Below are 21,549 nucleotides of genomic sequence, written 5' to 3'. Positions count from 1 at the left end.
GTATAATTGATGTTTTGTGTGTAGTCTGGGTGTATGTGCCTATGTTGCCGATGCAAGCAATATTTTCATTGTTCCTGTACCTCACTATACATATGTCAGTAAACCCAGCTTGACTTGACTGAATCAGAAGGTAGTGGGTTCAGATCTGACTCCAGGCATGAGCTGATGCTCCTAAATGCTGAGAGCTTTGAAGGAGATGAAGCACTGAAGTAAAGTAATGCTGCCGTCGCAGATAGAGGCGGATGGTTCTGTGGCGTAGTTTCAAATTAACTATGGGAGGTCTCCTTGCTCTTTTAACCAATACTTAATGCTCGCAAACATGAGGAATTGCAGATGCTGAAATCTTGAGCAAAAAAAACACAGTGCTGTAGTAACTCTGTAGGTCATTGCAGGATCTCTGGTTGGAACTATTCTTCAGAATAGCACAAATAGCACACTGCTGTTTATGGAATCCTGCTGTGCATAGTTTTTTTTGCTGCTTTGTTTCATACATTAGCACTTTTTTCATAAGTATTTAATTGACTGTAAAGAGCTCTCTGATTCTTAAAATTCTGAAATGTATTTTTGAAATTCAATTTTTTTTAAATTACTTTGCCTGTGTCGATCTGAATTGTTGTGCTCTGGCATGGGATAGATGCCCAGCCATCTTACTTGGAAGGCAAGAAAGTTCTACTCGCATAGCTTTGGTTGACAAATCCTAGTAGTTGTGCGTGGGCAGAGTCCACAGTTGCTGCCCTGCATGTCTCAAAACTCATTGGCCGGCAGTTCATTCTACAGGAAAACAATGATCCCAAACATACTGCTAAAGCAACAATAAGTTTTTCAAAGCTAAAAAATAATAAATTCTTGAGTGACCAAGTCAATCGCCCGATCTGAACCCAATTGAACATGCCTCTTATATGCTGAAGAGAAAACTGAAGGGGACTAGCCCCCAAAACAAGCATAAGCTAAAGGTGGCTGCAATACAGGCCTGGCAGTGCATCACCAGAGAAGACATCCAGCAACTGGTGATGTCCATGAATCGCAGACTTTAACCAGTCATTGCATGCAAAGGATATACAAAAAATACTAAACATGACTACTTACATTTACATGACATTGCTCTGTCTCAAAAATTATGGTGCCCTGAAATGGGGGGCTATGTATAAACACTGCTGTGATTTCTACATAGTGAAACCAAAATGTATAACAATAGCCTTTATTTAAATATGCGCACTTTAACCACATGTGACTTTTTTATTTTATTTTTTATAATTTTCCTATTTATTTATCTATTTATTTATCTATCTATTTATTTATTTATTTATTTATTTATTTATTAAATTACAAATCTGAAATTATGGAGTACAGAGGCAAATAAATAAATGATGGGTCTTTGTCCCAAACATTATGGAGGACACTGCATCTCTGTCCACTCTACAAAATTGGCAGTCCTTTCAACATTGTGCCCGATAGTTTCTTTTCAGTTTCATGGTTACCAGAAGATAACATTGGGTAAAGTATAAAACTAATTTGCTACCCCTGTTTCAACAGTGCTACCTCTGTATTGCTGATGCCTCTACACTCTGTGTTTAGTTCTTTACTGTGCTGTACTGTTTTAGGTTTCCCCAAATAGCTCTGAAGGACCGTGTGAAGGCCTCTCGGAACTGGAAGCATGGGAGGTGTCGCCAAGAGGTTACCCTAAGGTGGAAGTGCAAGTAAGTGACAGCGCAATTTCTTTCCTATTTATAGGTGCTCTTCTTCCCAATATGACAGGACACAAAGTGCTGGAGTAACTCAGCAGATCAGGCACCCTCTCTGGAGAACATGGATAGGCGATGTTTCAGGTTGGAATCCTTCATCAGATTTAGAAATGTCCCCTGCCTGTGTCCTCCAGAGATGCTGCCTAACATGCTGAGTTACTCCAGCATTTGTGTTCCTTTTGTAAACCAGCACGTGCAGTTCCTTGTTTTTATGCTGTGTATCATAATGGAGCACGTGGTCTTTTAATGTTGGCAAGCCTGGTGGATAGGCATTGCTTTGCTTCACTGAAACATGGGGATAGATTCCTCATTGTGCTACCTTTGTGTCCTGTATTGATCTCATCTCCATTCTGATTTCCCTTCAGTTTGTTACCCTGGTTACAACTGGACCAACAGTGGCTCTACCTCTCCCAAGCATCTGATATCCGAGCCTACTCCTTGAGTCGGAATGGCACTGGTCTACGGAGGCGCCCTATCGCGGTCTACACTGGTCATCAGGATGATGTCTGCCGATTTGTCCTCAATGAATCTCAAGTTGTCAGTGGTGGAGGGTAAGTACTCCAGATTACTGAGTAGTGTTCAAAAGTACTTTAAGTTGGAGAGTTCAGTGATTCTACTCTGGTTCTGTGGCTTCCTATTAAGACTGATGCATGACCTGCAGACTGCTACAGCTGGTTGCTAAACACTTCAACTCCACCTCCCATTCCCACACTGACCTTTCTGTCGTGGACCTCCTCCATTGTCAAATGAAGCCCACCGCCAATTGGAGGAACAGCACCCCAGATTTTGCTTGGGCAGCTTACACCCCAGCGGTATGAACATTGACTTATCTAACTTCAAGTAATCCTTGCTTTCTCTCTCTCCATCCCTTCCCACTTCTCCGGGTAGTCTTACTGTCTCCGACTAAATTTTATCTCTGTTTGCTTTGTTGTGACCTCCCAACTAACAATGATCTATCTTACGTTTTCCTTGATTTCCATTCTCTTTGTCCTATTTTCACAACATTTCACACTTAGCTATACACTTCCTTATCTATGTACCTCCCTCTCCCCTGACATCAGTCTGATGAAGTGTCTCGATCCAAAACGTCAATCAATCCTTCTCTCCAGAGATGCTGCCTGTCCCGCTGAGTTACTCCAGTATTTTGTGTCTATCTTCAATTTAAACCATCATTTGCAGTTCCTTCCTACACATTTTGGCTGCTACAGGTGGGGCAGGGTGGGCTTGAAGAGATGAGTGGTATTTGGCACATTTCTACTCCTTGTGCTTGGCCAGACATTTCCATGCCTGGTCCTGTTTTTCCCAAGAAGACTTTGTGAACATTCCTGAAGCATTGTCTTCTGGCCTCTTTTGCCACGATAGAACTTGATGGAGAGTGTCTATTGTTTTTTGGGAATCTGGTATTGGGCATGCAGCTGATGTGACCGCCTATTGGAGCTGTTAGAGAATTATCAGAGCTACAGCATTGGCTTGGGACAAGATGATGCTATTGGTTTGCTTATCCTGCCAATGCATGCAGATATTTCCAGTGCCTACCTTGTCTTGGAAAGATATAGTTGGTAGGGATCACTGCAGTCCAGTAAACCCTGAGTTTGGTGTTGGTTTTGAGATCTTGATCTAATCACTTGGACATTCTTTTCATCACAAGGCCAAAGGAAACAGTGGTGCAGTAGAAGATGGTACCTTTTGTCATCAATGTCTTACTTTGTGGATAGATAGTTCCTGGGATGTGGAGGGTGATCTGGATTTAGACATTTCATTGTCTGAAGTTGTGGTGCAGTGGAGGTTTGTGGAGGAGCTTTGTCTTACACGTGTGTTAGTGAACATGTCAACTGTTTCATGTCCAAGTGGGCATACATGTCACCTGCATACGACAGCTCAATCCCTCATTTAGTCAATGGGGGTAGACCAGTTTCCCAATTGTCCTGTAGATTCATTCAATTCAAGGGGAGAGAGGTGCAATGTAAGGTAAAATTTGGTGATTGGGAAGTGTTGGAGTGATGATGCCGCTTTTCTTAACCCCAGTCTGCATTGGGAATGAGTCTATGATGATCATAGTTTGTATGTCATCATTTAGTCTGAGCAGAATTTCTGAGCGCGCCCAAATTTGAGAAGAGTATCATAAATTTTCGCAGTTGGCAGTGAAAGATTTTTGTGAGGACGAGGAAGACTATATATAATGGTTGGTGTTGATCCCTGAATTATTCTTAGAGTTGACAGGCCTTGATGATTTTGCCTAACATATATGTTGATGATGGAATCTGCCCAGCATCTCGGTGAGGAGATGCAATGCAGCACTTCAGCTGCTGGGCCAGGGCAGTGGAGAAGTACTTTGGTGAGGACCTCCTCAACAGAAGACAGCAGAGGTTGTAATTGCAGTGATTGGATTTGCTTTCTTTCCTGAATATGGCCATGGTCTCTCGGATGCCCTCCGTTCTGCTCTTGTGTTACTGGATGAGAGAGTGGAGGCTGTGTAATTCGACCAGAAGTTCCTCTCCAAGGTTTTGGGTCCAGTGATTCATTCCAGTTCAGCCATTTGTACTCTGACTCTTTCTTAGCTATATGTGTATTATGCTTCGCAATGGTAACATGTAGACACCAGGAACTGCAGAAGCAGGTTTACAAAAAGGACACCAAGTGCTGGAGTAACTCAGCGGGTCAGGCAACAGCTCTGGTGAACATGGAAAGGTGATGTTTCAGATTGCGAGCTTTCTTCAGTTACTGGAAAAGGGTCCCGTCCTGAAACATCACCTATCCATGTTCTCCAGAGATGTCGCCTGACCCGCTGAGTTACTGCAATACTTTGTCCTTTTTGTTTGAAATGGTTACAAATTTTCCTGACGCTGCAAAGCTTCTTTGCATTATGGTGGTAGCAGTTATATTTTAATGGTACGGGTCAAATAAAAAGAAGCTTTCACTTCTAGAGCATGGAACAGTACACTGATTATGCCCCTCTCTAGCTACTTGCCCCTAATCAACCAGTCTGTCTCTCACTCATATCCTAACTTTCATGTTATCTAAGCACAGTAGTGACAGCACCTGGAGCAATGTGCATTAAAGTCAATTAGAGTCATTTTTTTTCTTTCCTGCTGTGCAACATTGATTTAGATCCATTACATTTTTTTTAATGTTAAAAGAAATATTGCAAGATCCGCGTTGAGTGCTATTATCCGTGTGTGTATGCGCCCGCACAATGTATGTACGTGAGTGTATATTTTTCGAGTAAACCTATTGACAATTCTGATGGAGGTTGCTAAGAACATATGTTAAATTACTTGGCAGGAATGGGAAGATCATTGTCTACGACACTTGCAACTCCTTTTGCACAGAGTACTCAGCACACAATCAAGAGGTCAACTGCATCGACAGCCGAGGACATGTCATCGTTAGTGGCTCAAGAGACAAGACAGCACGGGTAGGTGTGGAGAAGTAGCCTGGTGTTAAGCTCAGCTTGGCAGCTAATCTCGTCCCTATCAGAAGTGGAATTTGCACTATCTGTGAGGGAAAGAGTATTTTTAACTCTCACCAAGGAGAAGACGAAGTCTTGGAATGCCAGCAATGAATCTTTTTGTTTTCACCTTCAGCCTTGTGAACTTGCTGAAGCCAGCAAAGAATTTTAGATTAATATATAGAAACGGGTGAACTATATTTGGAATGGGGAATGGGTCATAAAATGTATATATTAGTATCAAAACACACGCCATAGATATAGATCTTTCTATCTATGGACACCAATGTTGAAAGATTGACCTGAATATTTTCACTAATTTCCATTTCCTATGTTGTGGTATTCCTTTTTAATGTATGTGTAATTCCTTTTTTTTGAAAATTATCTTTAACACTATTTCCAGCTTGTGTCCGAACCGCTTCAAAAAATTCCATTGTTTCAAAAAACAATGTGTCTGAGCTGTTTCAAAAAATTCCACTCCTCTCCTGTCCCTTTTTTGGCAATCATTCTGTTTCGTATGACCATTATAAATCTATGTTTTCTGGTTACATACGTTCTTGCCGTCACACACCGTTTCTAATCTATCATAAAATGCAGGAAGAACTCTCCTCATCATTTTGAGCAAGTCTGTTGCCCTTAACCTTCTGTTGGCCAATTCCAATTTCTGCTGTAATATTTTCCTTGAAACTTTAATTGGACTCCGATCTTGTAAATAACGTTGTGTAGACCAGAAAGATCAACCTTTAGTTTGTGCTAAGTTACTAGAGAGTTCAAAGAACAATGCTCCAGGACTAAAGAGGAGTGTTGCCTGGGCTTGTGTGCTTAAGTTGCAGGGAGAGGTTGGATATGCTGTACAACATCATGAGGGGCATAGATACAGTGAACTCTCACAGTCTTTTTCCAAGGGTAAAACTAGGTTTAGGCGAGTGAGGAGAGATTTAAAAGGGACCTCCAGGGCAAACGTCCCACTCAGAGAGTAGTCTGTATCTGGCATGAGCTGCTGGGGGAAACATTGCCAACTTGGTCATCATGGACAAGGTGTGCCAAAGGGCATGTTTCTGTGCTATATAGACCAATGATTCTGAGTGGACTTAAAAGAAAAGTGCCGAATAATTGCTTCCCAATGCTGTTAACCCATCCTTTTCTTGCAACATATGTATCACACCAGTCCCCATCTAATAATTTGACGAATAGAGATTAACCATTTAAGATGGATCCAAGTCAAAGTTGCACAGTGTATCCTTTGCACTAACATCAGGATACAAATCGCCATAGTGAATGAATGAATACTTTACTTTATTGTCACATGTGACAAGTCACAGTGAAATTCTTTGCTTGCATGCCAAAGGTATGCAAATAGTCGCCACATAGAGGGCGCTTAAAGTTATAAAGTAACCCCGCACCAGGCCCCCCCCTTTATTCTTCCCCCCCCCACCCCCCCCCCCTCCCCCTCCCCCTACTCACGGAGCCGGGTCCTCCATTGTTCTTCCCCCTCCCTCACGGCATCCTCCACGTTATCCTTGGAGAAGTTGTGATATCACCGGATAAGGGAAGTTTTGATCACCTTGGACAAAATCTGGATTGGAGTTTGGATTATGGAGAATAAAGGCAGTATTAAATTATTGTGCCACACTCCTGCTTACTGAATGTATATTTTTTGTTGTCTGCAAATAGTTGGGCGGTATTGTAGCAGCTATTCATTAATTCCGCTGATCTCTTGTTCTCCAAGGTAATGTAGAAATTAGCATTCTCTGCCCAAGAGGCAGTGGCTCATAAAATTCAGAAAATAAAAACCAATTTCCGTCCAATCAAGAAGCCAAAAATTATTGGAAACACTTGGGTTTTAGCTTTAGCCTTAGAGTTGCAGCATGGAAACAGGCCCTTTGGCCCACCGAGTCCCTGCTGACTATCGATCACCAGTTCCCACTAGCTATAGGTTATCCCACTTCTGCATTTGCCCCCTACACACAATGGAATGGAATGGACTAGGCACGGTGAAATCTTTTGCTTGCATACCCACAGTAAACAAATAGCAGTCATCTCTGGCGTTGACCTCCTTTTGATCCCCCCCCTACCCCCCCCCCCCCCCCCCCCCCCCCCCCCCCCCCCCCAGCGTTCCCCCATGTCAGGTTCCCAATTCCCTTTGCCCTCCCACTCCCCAATTGTCCGTTGTTCTCCCTCATAGCAGTCCCCCCACGCCGGGACGATTTATCGAGGCCAATTAACCTACAAACCCATGTATCTTTGGGATGTGGGAGAAAACAGTACCCAAAGGAAACCCACATGGTCTAGAGGGGAAAGCAAAATTCTACGCAGACAGCACCCAAGGTCGGGGTTGATCTTGGAGTAGATAGCAGATATACCAGCTGCAACTCCTATCCGCCCTAGGGTTTGACCTGTTTGCCTAGGTATGCCTAGATTGGTTGGCTTGGAAAGGCTGTTTTTGTGCTGTCCACCTCTATGACTCAAAGGAAGAATAATGTTTCAGGCTGATAGCCTGGTAGAAGTGAACGGTCTTAGACTTCAAGCATTAACTTAGGCAGCACAGTAGCGCTGCTGCCTCACCACGTCAGAAACCCAGGTTCATTCCTGAAATTGTGTGCTGTCTAAGTGGAATTTGCACGTTCTTTCTGTGATTGCTTTGGTTTTGTCCGGTACTCTGGTTTCCTCCCGCATCTCAAATATGTGTGGGTTTGTAGGTTTATTGGCCCTCTGCATCTTGCCCTTAGTGTGTAGGGAGTGGATGCCAATGCAGGATAATATAGAACTAGTGTGGACGGGTGATCGATGGTCGACGTCTTCTCGGTGGGCCATTTTCCATGCTGTATCTCTAAACAAAACCCCTATTCTCTCTCCACAAACACTGCCTGACCTGCTGATTGTTTCTGAGATCTTTCCCGTGTTCTTCGCAGTTGACTGACTTGTGAAAAAAGGTATCTGCTTCCCCAGTGTAGGAGTGTTGAAGCTAATCTCAGCTCCAGCAGAGATCAGCAAACTCATTAGCCTGTGCATGGAACCCAGGACCTCGCCTTGCCTGTAAAGTAAAATAAGAATCACATAATGAAGTCTAAACCGTCTGGGGAATAAATAAACCTTAAATAAAAATCGTACTTCTTGTTTTGGGATGAACAAGTGCTCCATCAGTTCTTGAAAGGTCCTGTTGCTGCTGTAATCCAGAAATGCAATACTGACATAAAACAGACTGCAGTCTGACCTCGAAGCTGCCAGAATGCATAGATACAGAGTGATTTGAGTCTCAGACTTTTGGATAATAAAACAGTACAGTGACAGCACGAGCATTACTGGGCCTCAAGATTAAAATTTAACACTTTGAGAACTGGGCCGGAATGAAATTACTGGCCTGAGTTTATTTTTATCCCAGGAATGTCACTCTATGACTCTATCCTAGAATTGCGTATGCTCTTTCACCTGTATCCACCTATCACTTGCCAGACTTTGCCCTGCACCTTTCTTCCAGCAGCCTACCGACGGTATGAATATTGAATTCTTAAATTTTAGGTAACTCCATTGCCCTCCATAATGTTTGGAACAAAGACCCATCATTTATTTATTTGCCTCTCTACTGCACAATTTGAGATTTTTAATTTAAAAAAATCACATGTGGTTAAAGTGCACATTGTCCGATTTTATTAAATTATATTTTTATACATTTTGGTTTCACCATGTAGAAATTACAGCTGTTTTTTTTACATAGTCCCCCCATTTCAGATCACCATAATGTTTGGGGCACATGGCTTCACAGGTGTTTAAATGCCTCCTTAATGCAGGTATAAGAGAGCTGTTAGCACCTAGTCATTCCATCACCGTTGGAAACTTTTATTGCTGTTTATCAACATGAGGACCAAAGTTGTACCAATGAAAGTCAAAGAAGCCATTATGAGATTGAGAACCAAGAATAAAACTGTTAGAGACATCAGCCAAACCTTAGGCTTACCAAAATCAGAAGAATTCTCTCTATAATAAAGAAAAATCCCCAAACACCTGTCCAGCAGATCAGAGAAACTTTTCAGGTGTGGATTTGTCAATGACCACTGTCCGCAGAAGACTTCATGAACAGAAATACAGAGGCTACACTGCAAAATGCAAACCGACTGGGATGGCCAGGTTACAGTCTGCCAAGAAGTACTTAAAAGAGCAACCACAGTTCTGGAAAAAGGGTCTTGTGGACTGATGAGACGAAGATTAACTTATATCAGAGTGATGGCAAGAGCAAAGTATAGAGAAGACAAGGAACTGCCCAAGATCCAAAGCATACCACCTCATCTGTGAAACACGGTGGTGAGGGTGTTATGGCCTGGGCATGTATGGCTGCTGAAGGTACTGCCTCACTTATCTTCATTGATGATACAACTGCTGATGGTAGTAGCATAATGAATTCTGAAGGGTATAGCCACATCCTATCTGCTCAAGTTCAAACAAATGCCTCAAAACTCATTGGCCGGCGGTTCATTCTACAGCAAGACAATGATCCCAAACATACTGCTAAAGCAACAAAGGAGTTTTTCAAAGCTAAAAAATGGTCAATTCTTGTGTGGCCAAGTCAATCACCCGATCTAAACCCAATTGAGCATGCCTTTTATATGCTGAAGAGAAAACTGAAGGGGACTAGCCCCAAAACAAGCATAAGCTAAAGATGGCTGCAATACAGGCCTGGCAGAGCATCACCAGAGAAGACACCCAGCAACTGGTGATATCCATGAATTGCAGACTTCAAGCAGTCATTGCATGCAAAGGATATGCAGCAAAACACAAAACATGGCTGCTTTCATTTACATTACATTGCTGTGTCGCAAACATTATGGTGCCCTGAAATGGGGGGGACTATGTTTAAACATTGCTCTAATTTCTACATAGTGAAACCAAAATGTATAAAAATGGCCTTTATTAAAATCTGACAATGTGCACTTTAACCACATGTGATTTTCTTTTCTCTGTTACAAATCTGAAATTGTGGAGTACAGAGACAAATAAATAAATGATGGGTCTTTGCCCCAAACATTATGGAGGGCACTGTAACTAAACCCCTCCCGTTGTATCTACATTTGCCTTCTCTGGCTTCGCAATTCACAACAATCCTATCCTTGTCTCACACCTTTGTCTTTTAATCTCTGGCCTTGGTCCAACTATCTGCTTTGTCCTGCCCCTCCTCTCTCCAAGCTTTCTCTCACCCTACCTCAATCTGTAGAAGGGTTTCAACCCAAAACGTCACCTATCCATGTTTTCCAGAGATGCTGCCTGGCCTGCTGAGTTACTCCGGCACTTTGTGTCTTATTTTAGGTGTGCAGAAAAGGCCTTGAGTTATAAGAATGAATTGGATAGGGTCTGCTTTCTTTGGTCCAAAGGAGGCTGAAAGATGACCTTGCATTATAAATTCATGGGGGTCATAGATGGATCATAATTCTCAGCCAGAGCCCCAGCTTAATTGTGTTAAGGCTTTATTTTTGGAAACTTGTTCTAAAATTTCTCTTTCCCTTTACTGAGTTCTCCAAGTACAAACTTTGTTTCCTTTGTGAATATTGATGAAAAGTATTTGTTGAGAACCTCACCGATACATTCTGACCACTCACAGCCTGCCCCTTTTGCCCTGTGTGGTCTCTGGTCTTTCCCCAGATATTCTTTTATCCTTAATATACTTGAATACCTTTTGGATTTACCTTAATCCTGTCTGCCAGTGATATCACATGACCTTTCTTTACCTTCGTTGTATACCTTTTTAGCATCTCCTTGCACGTTTTATACTCTTGACAGGCATCCCGTATCTTTAATTCTTGATACCTGCTAAAAGCTTTCTTTTTTTTCTTTTTATCCGACCTTTGATATCCCTTGACATCCAGGTCTCCCTGTTCGAGTTGCCTTCAATATTCTGTCACTTTCAAACTGGCTTTTGTTTTTCTCTCTCCTATGTTTCCATGTTCTATTTCGCAGGCAGTGTTTTCCATGTTATGTTGGTCCATCTTGCTGTATGTTTGTCTCTCTGGGTCTCCGTTTCTGTTTGGTTTTTCCAGTTTTTAAAAATTATCTCTTAAATTCTGTTTTTTTTTTTCTCCCTCTCTATGTCCCTCTTTCTATGTGCCTTTGTGTTCCTCCCTCTTTCAGTCTCTCACTGTGAGTGTGCATCTGTGTCTCTACTTCGTACATGTGTGTCTCCTGCTCCATCTGTGTACGTGCATTTTGCTCTCCAGCTCTCAAAGGGGTGAATATTTCTGGAGAACAGTCCCCAGATTAACCGTTTATGTCTGAACCATGGCAGTGAAAATTTATGAATGGCTTTGACGAGGCAATGCCTCGAATATTAGATTAATTATCTGAATGATCTGAAAGGTAGAAGCAGAAATCCTTTACACAAGCCATGTAATTTTAAAGCTCTCCTCAACTCCTACAGATTTGGTCACTGAATTCAAATCGCCTGGGCGAATGCTTGCACACAATAAGGACAGAAGATCGAGTTTGGTCAATCGCCATTAACCCTACTCTCAGGTACTCTTTGTTTACCTTTTATTTCTTCTTTATTTACCTTAATTTCTGAAGGTATGCTCATTTCCAGAGCAAATTAGAAACGGTTTATGTTACGATACCTTAATGAGGGCACAGCTGGTAGAGCTGCTGCCTACTGCGTCCGAGATCCATGTATAATCCTTATCTTGGATGCTGCCTGTGTGGTGTTTGCACGGTTTCCCTTTGACTATGGATTTTCTCTGGGGCCTCGGTTTCCTATCACATCACAAAGATATGCAGGTTTGTAGGTTAATTGTAAATTGCCCCCAGTGTGTGGGGAGTGGATGAGAAAGTGGGATAACATAGAACTAGTGTGAACGGGTGATCAATGGTCACCGTGGACTCGGTGGGCTAAAGGACCTATTTCCATGCTGTATTTCTAAACTAAACTGTCTATATATTGTTACAATTGTTTTATAAATTTGTCTTGTATGATGAGGAAAGATTAGACAGACCTCTATGAGCTGGAGTTTAGGAAATTGAGAAATAAAAGGGTTGAAATGTATGAAATTCCTGAAAGAGTGGCAGAGTGTTAAAACTCTCCATAAACATTGCTCAGGAGATTCCCAGCTTTTCTGAACAACCCTTGCCTCAAGAACTATTCCAGTAAATCTGCTCTGCACAGTCTCCGGTAGGCAGTGGAAATACAATTAGTAACACAGTGTGTGGAGTTACTCAGCCTAACCATGTGTGAGAGAGCTGAATTAAGACCAGTGTAGTTTTATTCATTGAGGCAATGATGGCTAAATGAGATAAAGCACTGAGTTGATAGTTTTTTTACTGATCTGGTTATATTTGCTTTGGATAACTATTGGATGTTTGTAGGGCCTGAGGTACAGGGAGATGTTGGACAGACTAGGGCTTTATTTCTTGGAGCACAAGAAGCTGAGGGGTGATCTTATAGAGGTTTATAAAATCATGAAAGGGATATATAGGGTACATGCATAGTGTATTTTACCCAGGGAAGGGAAATCAAGACCCTGAGGACAGAGGTTTGTGAGAGGGGAAAAACATAAATAGGAACCCGAGGGGCACCTTTTTCACACAGAGGGTGGTGGGTATATGGAACGAGCTGCCAAAGGAGGTAATCGAGGCAGTTACTATAATAACATTTAAAATACATTTGGACAGGCACATGGATAGGAGAGGGACAATGGCCAAACGGGGGCAGCTTAGGCCAGCGTAGATGAGGCATGTTGATCGGCATGGTCAGGTTTGGCTGAAGGGCCTGTTTCTGTACTAAAAAACTTGATGGAATTCTGTGATGGGCTTCAGTTACTGTGAGCTGCTAGGATGAAAATCACCGGGAGATGGTGTGAAAACATTGGAAGCACTCGGGTAGACATAAATAGACCGTGTGTGTGGTTATGTAATTGATGTCTTCCAACTACGGTCCATGCTTTGAGAGGGAGGAAATAGAAACCTAAAACAAAGAAAATATGAATAAGAATGGGACTTTCTTGGGGCCCATACCCCATTCAATATGATCACAGGTGATTATCCAAACTTTGGGCACTGTTCCTGCTTTCTCCTTTTATCTTTGATCGCTTTAGCCAATAGAATTATATCTATTTCCTTGACAAACAATGTCGAGCTGAACATGGAATGATTGGGTTAGCATATGATGAGTGTTTGACGGCACTGGACCTCATTGATACGTAATGATTAGTGAAAGGTCTGGATAGAGTGGATGTGTAGAGGATGTTACCAGGGGTGGGAGATTCCAGGACCAGAGGCCATAGCCTCAGAATAAAAGGACCATTAGAAAGGAGAAGAGGAAGCATTTCTTTAGTCAGAGTGTGGTGAATCTATGGAATTCATTGTCACGGAAGACTGTGGAGGCCAAGTCAATGGATATTTTTAAGGCGGAGATTGATAGATTTGATTGGTAATGGTTTCAGGGGTTATGGAAGAAGTCAGGAGAATGGGGTTGAGAGGAAAGATAGATCAGCCATCATTGAATGATGGAGTAGACGATGGGCTTAATGGCCTAATTCTGGTCCGAAAACCTATGAAAGCTCTCTTGGGAAGCACTATTCAGCGGAGGAAAGAGCTGAAAAGATTAAATCCTCTCTTTCTCCTTATCCAGTCACTTGACTCCAGCAGATAGTTGAGCAAACAATAACGATCTGCTAACCTGTTCTGATGGTACTGGGGAGTTTGTCGGAGGATCTCGCCAGATAATTTGGTTTGGTTTACTGATGGTGTTCTATCCTTTCCGCTAGACGCTCTCCCAATGTTAGAAGATAAAGCTCGTTACTTAAGATGATATTTTAGTGTGGAATTTCAGGAATGCTGAATTGCCAGAGTGGGTCAATACATTTTAACCAAACCTATCTTCATCGCTCTGAAGAAGGGTCCCAACCTGACACGTCATCTATCCATGTTCTCCAGAAATACTGCCTGACCTGCTGAGTTACTCTAGCACTTTGTGTCTAATTTTTGTAAACCAACATCTACATTTCCTTGCGTCTATCTCTTTGTTGGACTTTCAAGGTTCGCCCTTAACAAGTTCCCCTTGTTTAAATCTGCTTTTGTGCTTGACTCTATAAGACCAATCAATGTCACCAAAGTCAGTTTCTGTGAGACATTTTTCAAAGTTTCCAATGGACAAGAATAAATGGAAGATTTTAAAGAGTGTTCTGGGATGATATTTGATACTTTAGGAGTTCAAGATGACTTCTGAATCACAGCATGAATAAGGAACATTCGAGGACCTCGCAGTTGGTCACCAGCCATCAGTGAATGGAGGAGACGCATGGAACTACAGATGGTGGAATCTTGTATAAAACACAAAGTGCTATAGTCACTCAGTGGGTCAGTCAGCATATGTGGAGGGAATGGTAGGGCAACGTTTCTGGTCAGGACCCTTCTTGGAGGAAATAAGTTAAAGTTTCTGGTGTGGATCCTGCATCAAAGTGGTTCATATCTTCTCAGTGGATGTCCTTACCTACTTCTAGAACTTCCTGATCTTGTTTTGGACTTAAAGATTGTTTTGCTTCTCGCTTGCCTGAACCGTGCATGCTGCTGTACTTGACAAAGGTTGCAAAGCAAGTTAGTGCAGAATGAAGTTCAAAAACGTCCTTTTGTTCATTGAACCACTGCCTGAGGTAAGGATTACAAAACATTTTGAGAGATGCTTTGGGCACAGTCATCTTTTTAGAACTAATTTCTTCAAACAAGCCTATTGAATTTACTTATTTTATTAATCTGTAGTGTAATAATCTCAAAGAGAGGGAGTTTAGTTTTATTGGTGGATTTATCCCCTCAATGACTTGCTGCTGATGTGATCGTTTGTTCCGAACATTTCTAATGAACAGCAGGCGAAAGCAGGATGACACACGTACTCGATCAGCCGTGTTAAGGAGTGTCCCAAATGGAACTGTATGCTAAGATAACAGTGCTTGCTTAACAGAAGTAAATCTAGACTTCTCCGGCACGCTGCTCTGACAACCTGCATAGCTATCTCGTGCAGCATTAACCTACCGTTTCCTTGGTCTCCTCCTCAGAAGTCAGAAAGTCATACAGCACGGAAACAAGCCCTTCGGCCACGTCCACCAGGATATCCCATCTAAGATAGTCCCATTTGGTCCATTTCACTCTAAGCCCATATACTTGTCCAGGTGTAATTTAAATGCTGTTATTGTACTTGTTTCAACGACTTACACTAGCTATTTGTTTCATACACCCACTGTGTGGAAAATGTTCCATCTCTGGTTCCTATTAAAGTTTGCCACTCTCACCTTAAACCTATATCCTCTGGTTTCTGATTCCCCCTACCTTGTGTAAAAGATAAAAATGTGTGGGAAGGAACTGTAGATGCTGGTTTACACCGAAAATGGACACAAAATGTTGTAGTAACTCAGTGGGACAGGCAGCATCTCTGGATAGAAGGAATGGGTGACATTTCAGGTCGAAACCCTTCTTCACACTGAGTCTCGACCCGAAACGTCAAACATTCCTTCTATCCAGAGATACTGCCTGTCCAGATGAGTTACTCTAGCATTTTGTGTCTACCCTGGGTAAAAGACGATGCATTTGCCCCATCTATTTCTCACATGATTTTATACACCTATAAAATCACCCTCCAGTCTCCTGCACTCTTAGCCTACCCAACCTCACCCTATAGCTTAGGCCCTTCATTCCTGGCAACATCCTCGTAAATTTTCTCTACACTTTATCCACCCTAAATTGAAACTTAATCTTTGCAGGTGTGTGTATATATATCTTTTCTATCTGTGTGCCTTTCCCCAACTTTTTGAAGGAGGCACCACTTTACTGTGTTTTGGAGTTGTGACTCTTGCCCAGTACAGCAAGGTTGAGAAGGCGATGGGCGTCCACAACGACACTCATAGAGCTAAGTAAGTCAAGTCGTCACATTTATTTATATAGCACATTTAAAAAACAACTCTCGTTGGCCAAAGTGCTTTACATTTGTTATAAGAATAGCACAACAAAACAAACTACATACATATATACATGTAGCCCTCACTCAGAAGACGTCAGGAAAGGTTTGGGAGTATAGATAACTTTAGTCTTGACTTAAAAGAGTCGATGGAGGGGGCAGTTCTGATGGGAAAGGGGATGCTGTTCCACAGTCTAGGGGCTGCAACCGCAAAGGCGCGGTCGCCCCTGAGCTTATGCCTAGACCGTGGGATATTCAGCAACCCCAAGTCGGCCGATCTGAGGGGCCTGGAGGTGGAGTGGTGGGTGAGAAGACTTTTTATGTAGGTGGGGGCAAGCCCATTGAGGGCTTTGTAGACATGGAGGAGAATCTTGAAGTTTATACGGAACCGCACAGGGAGCTAATGGAGAGAGGCCAGGATCGGGGTGATGTGGTCCCTTTTTCGGGTGCCCGTCAGGAGTCTCGCTGCGGCGTTTTGGACCAGTTGCAGGAGGGACAGGGAAGATTGGCTGATGCCAGTGTAAAGGGAGTTGCAGTAATCTAGGCGGGAGGAGATGAATGTGTGGATGATCTTTTCCAGGTCATCAAACTGAAGTAACACTCATGGAAGACATAAAGCCTGTTCGATCTCCAGCTTGATACTAGGCAAAATGCTGCCCCCCCCCCACCATCGCCCCACGGTGGCTAAAGAGTATATTATCTGCTAGATGCTCAGTAGCAATTTCACAAGTCTTATAAAATAGCATCTCCTCAACAAAGAGGAGGCAGAAGGAGCCAGTAAGATGGTGGAATCTTGTGCAAAAAACATTTACTGGAGGAATTCATCAGGTTAGCTATTTCAGTGCAGCTCAACAACATGCAAGCAATAAAAATGATATATTCCGTAAACTGGCGTGTGGCACAATAATTTAATCCTGCCTTTAACCTTCATAATCCAAACTCAAATCCCGATTTTGACCAAGATGATGAAAATCTCCTTAATGTGGTGAAATCAACTCCTCCATGAATGCCTTCACCTCCATCCATTAGTTCTCTCATCCTCTTGTTCTTTTCCCCTCCTTGTTCATTTTATACTCATTGTTCTGTTTGTCATATATTTTCCCCCTCATTATGCTCATTCTTTTCATCATTCTTTCCTGATGAAACAAAAAAGCTTGTCACTGTACCTCGGTACATGTGACAATAAGCTAAACTAAACTCTAGTTTGCTCCTTTCTCCACTCTGGCGCTCATCTTGCTTTGTCTTTCAGTCCCGACCTCGAATAGCATCTCCTTCTTGCTAGCCTCTGCATTCTGGCACACAACAGTTTATTCTTGCCACACTTATTTTGTCAAAATATTTTACCATGGCTTTTCCCTCCTGTCCTTTTTCTGCCATTTACACGAGGGTGAATGGGATCTTTTTGATGTGCACTGCCACCCAGCTGGCTGCTTTGAGTCACTCACCCATTTTATTAGGTACGGCGCCACTTTATGTCTTTCTGATCTTTCTCTCTCTGGCTCAACTTCTCTTCGTTGCAGACCCGGTATCAGAAGCGATTAAACAGCTCGTTAATTCTCCAATATGATGGTTGATATATTAGAGCAGAACAAAGCCAGACCTGTCAGATAACAGACACCTTTGCACATTACCGTGGTGCCGTGGGTTAATTGAAGTTTTCCCTGGATATTGGTGTCACGATATAGGTTAAAAGATTTTTTTAAATGAAAATGCCCATTCTTGTGTGAATTTTTCCATTAGTTTGATCTTTTAGTAAGGTGGGAATAAGAATATTAACCGTTATTGAGGTGATGACAATGTGTCTTTACAGGTGCCGTTGGGCACCAGTGAGTTTTGGATGGATTTCATACATGGTTGAAGCAGAGAGAATAATGTGCAGTAGCTGAAGTACTTGCTTGAGTTCCCCTTGCAGATGCTCTGCTCTTTGCGAACTGCCAATGTACGTGTGTACCTGGGCACAGAATCAAGTAGACCTGATGCCCTCTGCAGTTCAATAGTCTGTTAACAATTGCCATCAGCAGCATGAAACATGGAACATTGGCAAGGTGCCAATCACCAAAGGCACCACTTTACGTTAGCACACATCAGTGAGAAAGCACTGGCTGCAGGAGCAGTGTAGACTAATGGCAAATCACTGGTGTATCAACTGGACAGCTCAGTCATAGTCATACAGCTCGGAAACAGGCTCATCGGCACAACTGGTTCAAGATGCTCCTTCTACGCTAGTCCCACCTACCTGCAATTAGCCCATATCCCTCTAAACCTTTCCTATCTATGCACTTGCCCAAGTTTTTTTTTTAAAGTGGTGTATGGAACGAGCTGCCTCAACCACCTCCTCAGGCAGCTCGTTCCATACACCACTTTGTGAAAAATTTCCTCTCAGTTTCCTATTGCCCCTCTCACCTTAAACCATATCTGCTGATTCACCAACCCTGGGTAAAAGCCTCTGTGAATTCATCCTGTATATTCCCCTCATGATCTTATACGCCTCTTTAAGCTCACCCTCAGCCTCCTGCACACCAAGGAATAAAGTTCTAGCCTGCCCACCCTCTATAGTTCAGTCCCCGAGTCCTGGCAAAGTCCTAGTAAATGTACTCTGTACTCTTTCCAGCTTAAGGTCTTCACCTTCCAAAATCTTCGTATGTTCTTTTGTCCCTCAAGTTGATAGTTTCCTGATATTTAGAGAAGGTAGTATTCCTGGACCCCAGTTGTTCCAATCAGACCAGCAACCACTTGCTGGAGTTATGGATGTCCAGAAAGGATCAGATTGTGGACAGCTAGTGCTGTTACCCAAGTAGCAAGGGGTTCTTTCTGGTGCCAAAGGAGAAGTTTGGAGATGGACTGTTTGCAGTTGTGGATGGGAAGCTAGTAGCTGTGTAAAGAGGGAAAAGGTTGTAACATCCATGTTTCTTGATGTCTCCCCTTTCAACACACAGACATTGACGTGTGTGGCTGCTCCTTTAAGAATCGCCCGAATAATACACAAAAGCAAGAGTTCAAAGATAACTTCACAGTGGTGCAAGCTGCGTGCCGCTGAGGAAGCTTTTCAATGGAGACAATGGGGCAGTGACGGGTTAAGAGGGAAATTAGAGGGTTTTGAAGGTTTTGCCAGGGAGGGGGTGAAAGGTTAAAAAATGTCCCTTTGTTCCAGCCCTAATTCTGAGGGACATGCTCTCCAAACAAATCGTACAGGTCGGATGCTTTTGTTACCACTTTTACTGATTGATCTTTTACTAGTTTACTTTTCTGTTTAGTGCATGTCTTTTGAAATTCTATGCAGTCTTGTTATGTAAGGTGTCTGCCCATTGAGTGGGAGTCTGAGAGCAGCGCGGCTATGCATCCAGCTTCAGGCACGGAGGTGCTAGATGGAGGGATTTTGTTTTTCCCCTATCCTCTCCTGCTGCAAGCTCTGATGTCGGGCTGGAGCAGGTTCCAGTTAGTCCCCACTCTCTCTTACCCTGATCTGCCATGTTTTCATTCCTCTACTTGATCAGGATGACCATAGGCTTTAACTATTACTCGCTGGTAATCTGGAAATCTTCCTATAAAACCTTCTTACAACCTCGCTACCTCTTCCCTTGCTTTCAAAAAGCGTGATTGCATACTCTTCAAAAGCATACAACTCTGCAAACTCTTTACCCCGGCTCCTGCTTGTTTGGTGTTGATTCCCTTTCTTTTCCTCCATCTAGAAAGTGCAAACTCGCCCTGGGTTGCTGCTGTTGTTTGAATGTTTTAAAGTTTTTTAATGTTGCTGGCTCTGGTCTTTCCTGTGGGACATTTTGTTTTGTATATTTACTCCATGAAAGCCTTTCATTCTCTTAAACGATTCCTTTGTTTTTCTTCTTAATTACAACCTATATTAGTTCAGGTATTGTTACAGATGTGGAAATGAGATAGCAATTGAGTCCGCATCTCTGGAGAACATGGATAAGTGATGTTTGGGGTCGGGAGGCATCTTCAGAAGAGCCTGAATCTTCTATTATTATTGAAGGCAGGTGAGGAAGACTGGCCTTTTCTTTCTCCTACCTCATGCCCTCACTAAACATTTGAGCTATGAGGCACAGGGACCCACCCGATGATGGGGCTGAGGTCTCTCAGTTTTTCTGTTAGTGATCTTGGAGCAGGGGGGAGACCCTCTGCAATTTTGTGATGATATGAAATTGCTATGATCATATGGAAAATTTGGTTAGAGGTGGATTAGAACTCCCCATCTGGCCAAAGTCATTAACCAAAAAGAAGATGCATTCATTTAAGTTATTTAATTTCAGTAAGATATAGGTGTTTTACAAGAGGGTGCTTTGATAACAAATGGGATACAAGAATCAGCATACCAAAATTATAATAAAAGTGATGTTTTAAGGAGGAGATGCCTAAGGAAGTGATGTTTTAAAGTTTAAAACTAAGGTGCTACATTGATAAATATTGTGTGATGTGTAAAGCTAGGAATCAGCATGTGGGATTATGAGAGTATCACTGTTGAGCATTAAGAGATCATAGACAATGTGCGCATCTAAAGATCAAAGTGTCACAAGGAGGAATGGGATGAATATATTTTGGTTCATCAAATCCTAAAGATAAAAAAAGCTCTCCTGGTATTGGGTAAGTACTTATTTATCCCTCTTCTGGAACGCTGTGTCTTCTGAAACGACAGATGATGCTGAGAGATTGAAAAAAGATTCGGAAAATTTGTTTCCTCATATAAAAACCCATAAACATTTAATTCAAGGTGATATGATTTAAGGAGTTTAACTAATAAAAGCAATAGAATTGGGTATGAGTTAGGGATGTATCTTGCATACATAAAAGAAGAATAGATGTAGAAACAAAGAACTGAAATGCTGGTTTATACCAAAGCTAGGCACACTGAGTAACTCACTGAGGTGCTCCAGTATTTTGTGTCTATCCTAATAATTTGCCATTCTTGTGTGCCAGTATTTAATATACCTTTATCTCTTCCTTCTATTAAAGTAAATAACTTCACATTTCCACACATTATAGTTCATCTACCATTACTATGTCCATTTATTTAGTGTGTATCTCTTTGCAATCTTTTCATAGTAAACATCCACAGTTTAGTTTAGTTTGGAGATACAGTGCGGAAACAGGCCCTTCTGCCCACCAAGTCCATACCGACCAGCGATCCCAGTACATTATTATTATTATCCTATACGAGGGGCAATTTTTAAAAACATTTTTTCCAACCCAATTAACGAACAAACCCGTACGTCTTTGTGGGAGGAAACTGAAGTTCTCAGAGAAAAGCCACGCAGGTCACGTGGAGAACGTACAAATTCCGTACAGGCAAGCACCCGTAGTAAGGATTGAACCCGGGTTTCTGGCGCTATAAGTGCGGTAAGGCAGCAACTCTACCACTGTGCTGCCGTCTACTAAGTATCATCAAAAGAGTGATTTGTGTAAATTTGACAGCGCAGAAGCAG

General features: G+C 42.3%; 1 protein-coding gene across 1 annotated transcript in view; it reads left to right on the top strand.

Moving 5' to 3' along the window:
- The window catches only part of fbxw4 (F-box and WD repeat domain containing 4), a 95,830-nt gene that overhangs the window by 12,895 nt on the left and 61,386 nt on the right, over window positions 1–21,549 (top strand). The window contains exons 2-5 of the mRNA XM_055647102.1: window positions 1,602–1,697; window positions 2,108–2,293; window positions 5,025–5,157; window positions 11,594–11,688. Of these exons, the coding sequence (XP_055503077.1) occupies window positions 1,602–1,697; window positions 2,108–2,293; window positions 5,025–5,157; window positions 11,594–11,688 (510 nt within the window). The remainder of the gene's footprint in view (window positions 1–1,601; window positions 1,698–2,107; window positions 2,294–5,024; window positions 5,158–11,593; window positions 11,689–21,549) is intronic.

This window comes from Leucoraja erinacea, chromosome 15, assembly GCF_028641065.1.
Source record: "Leucoraja erinacea ecotype New England chromosome 15, Leri_hhj_1, whole genome shotgun sequence".
Lineage (NCBI taxonomy): Eukaryota > Metazoa > Chordata > Chondrichthyes > Rajiformes > Rajidae > Leucoraja > Leucoraja erinaceus.
This window is presented reverse-complemented; position numbering and strand designations above follow the sequence as displayed.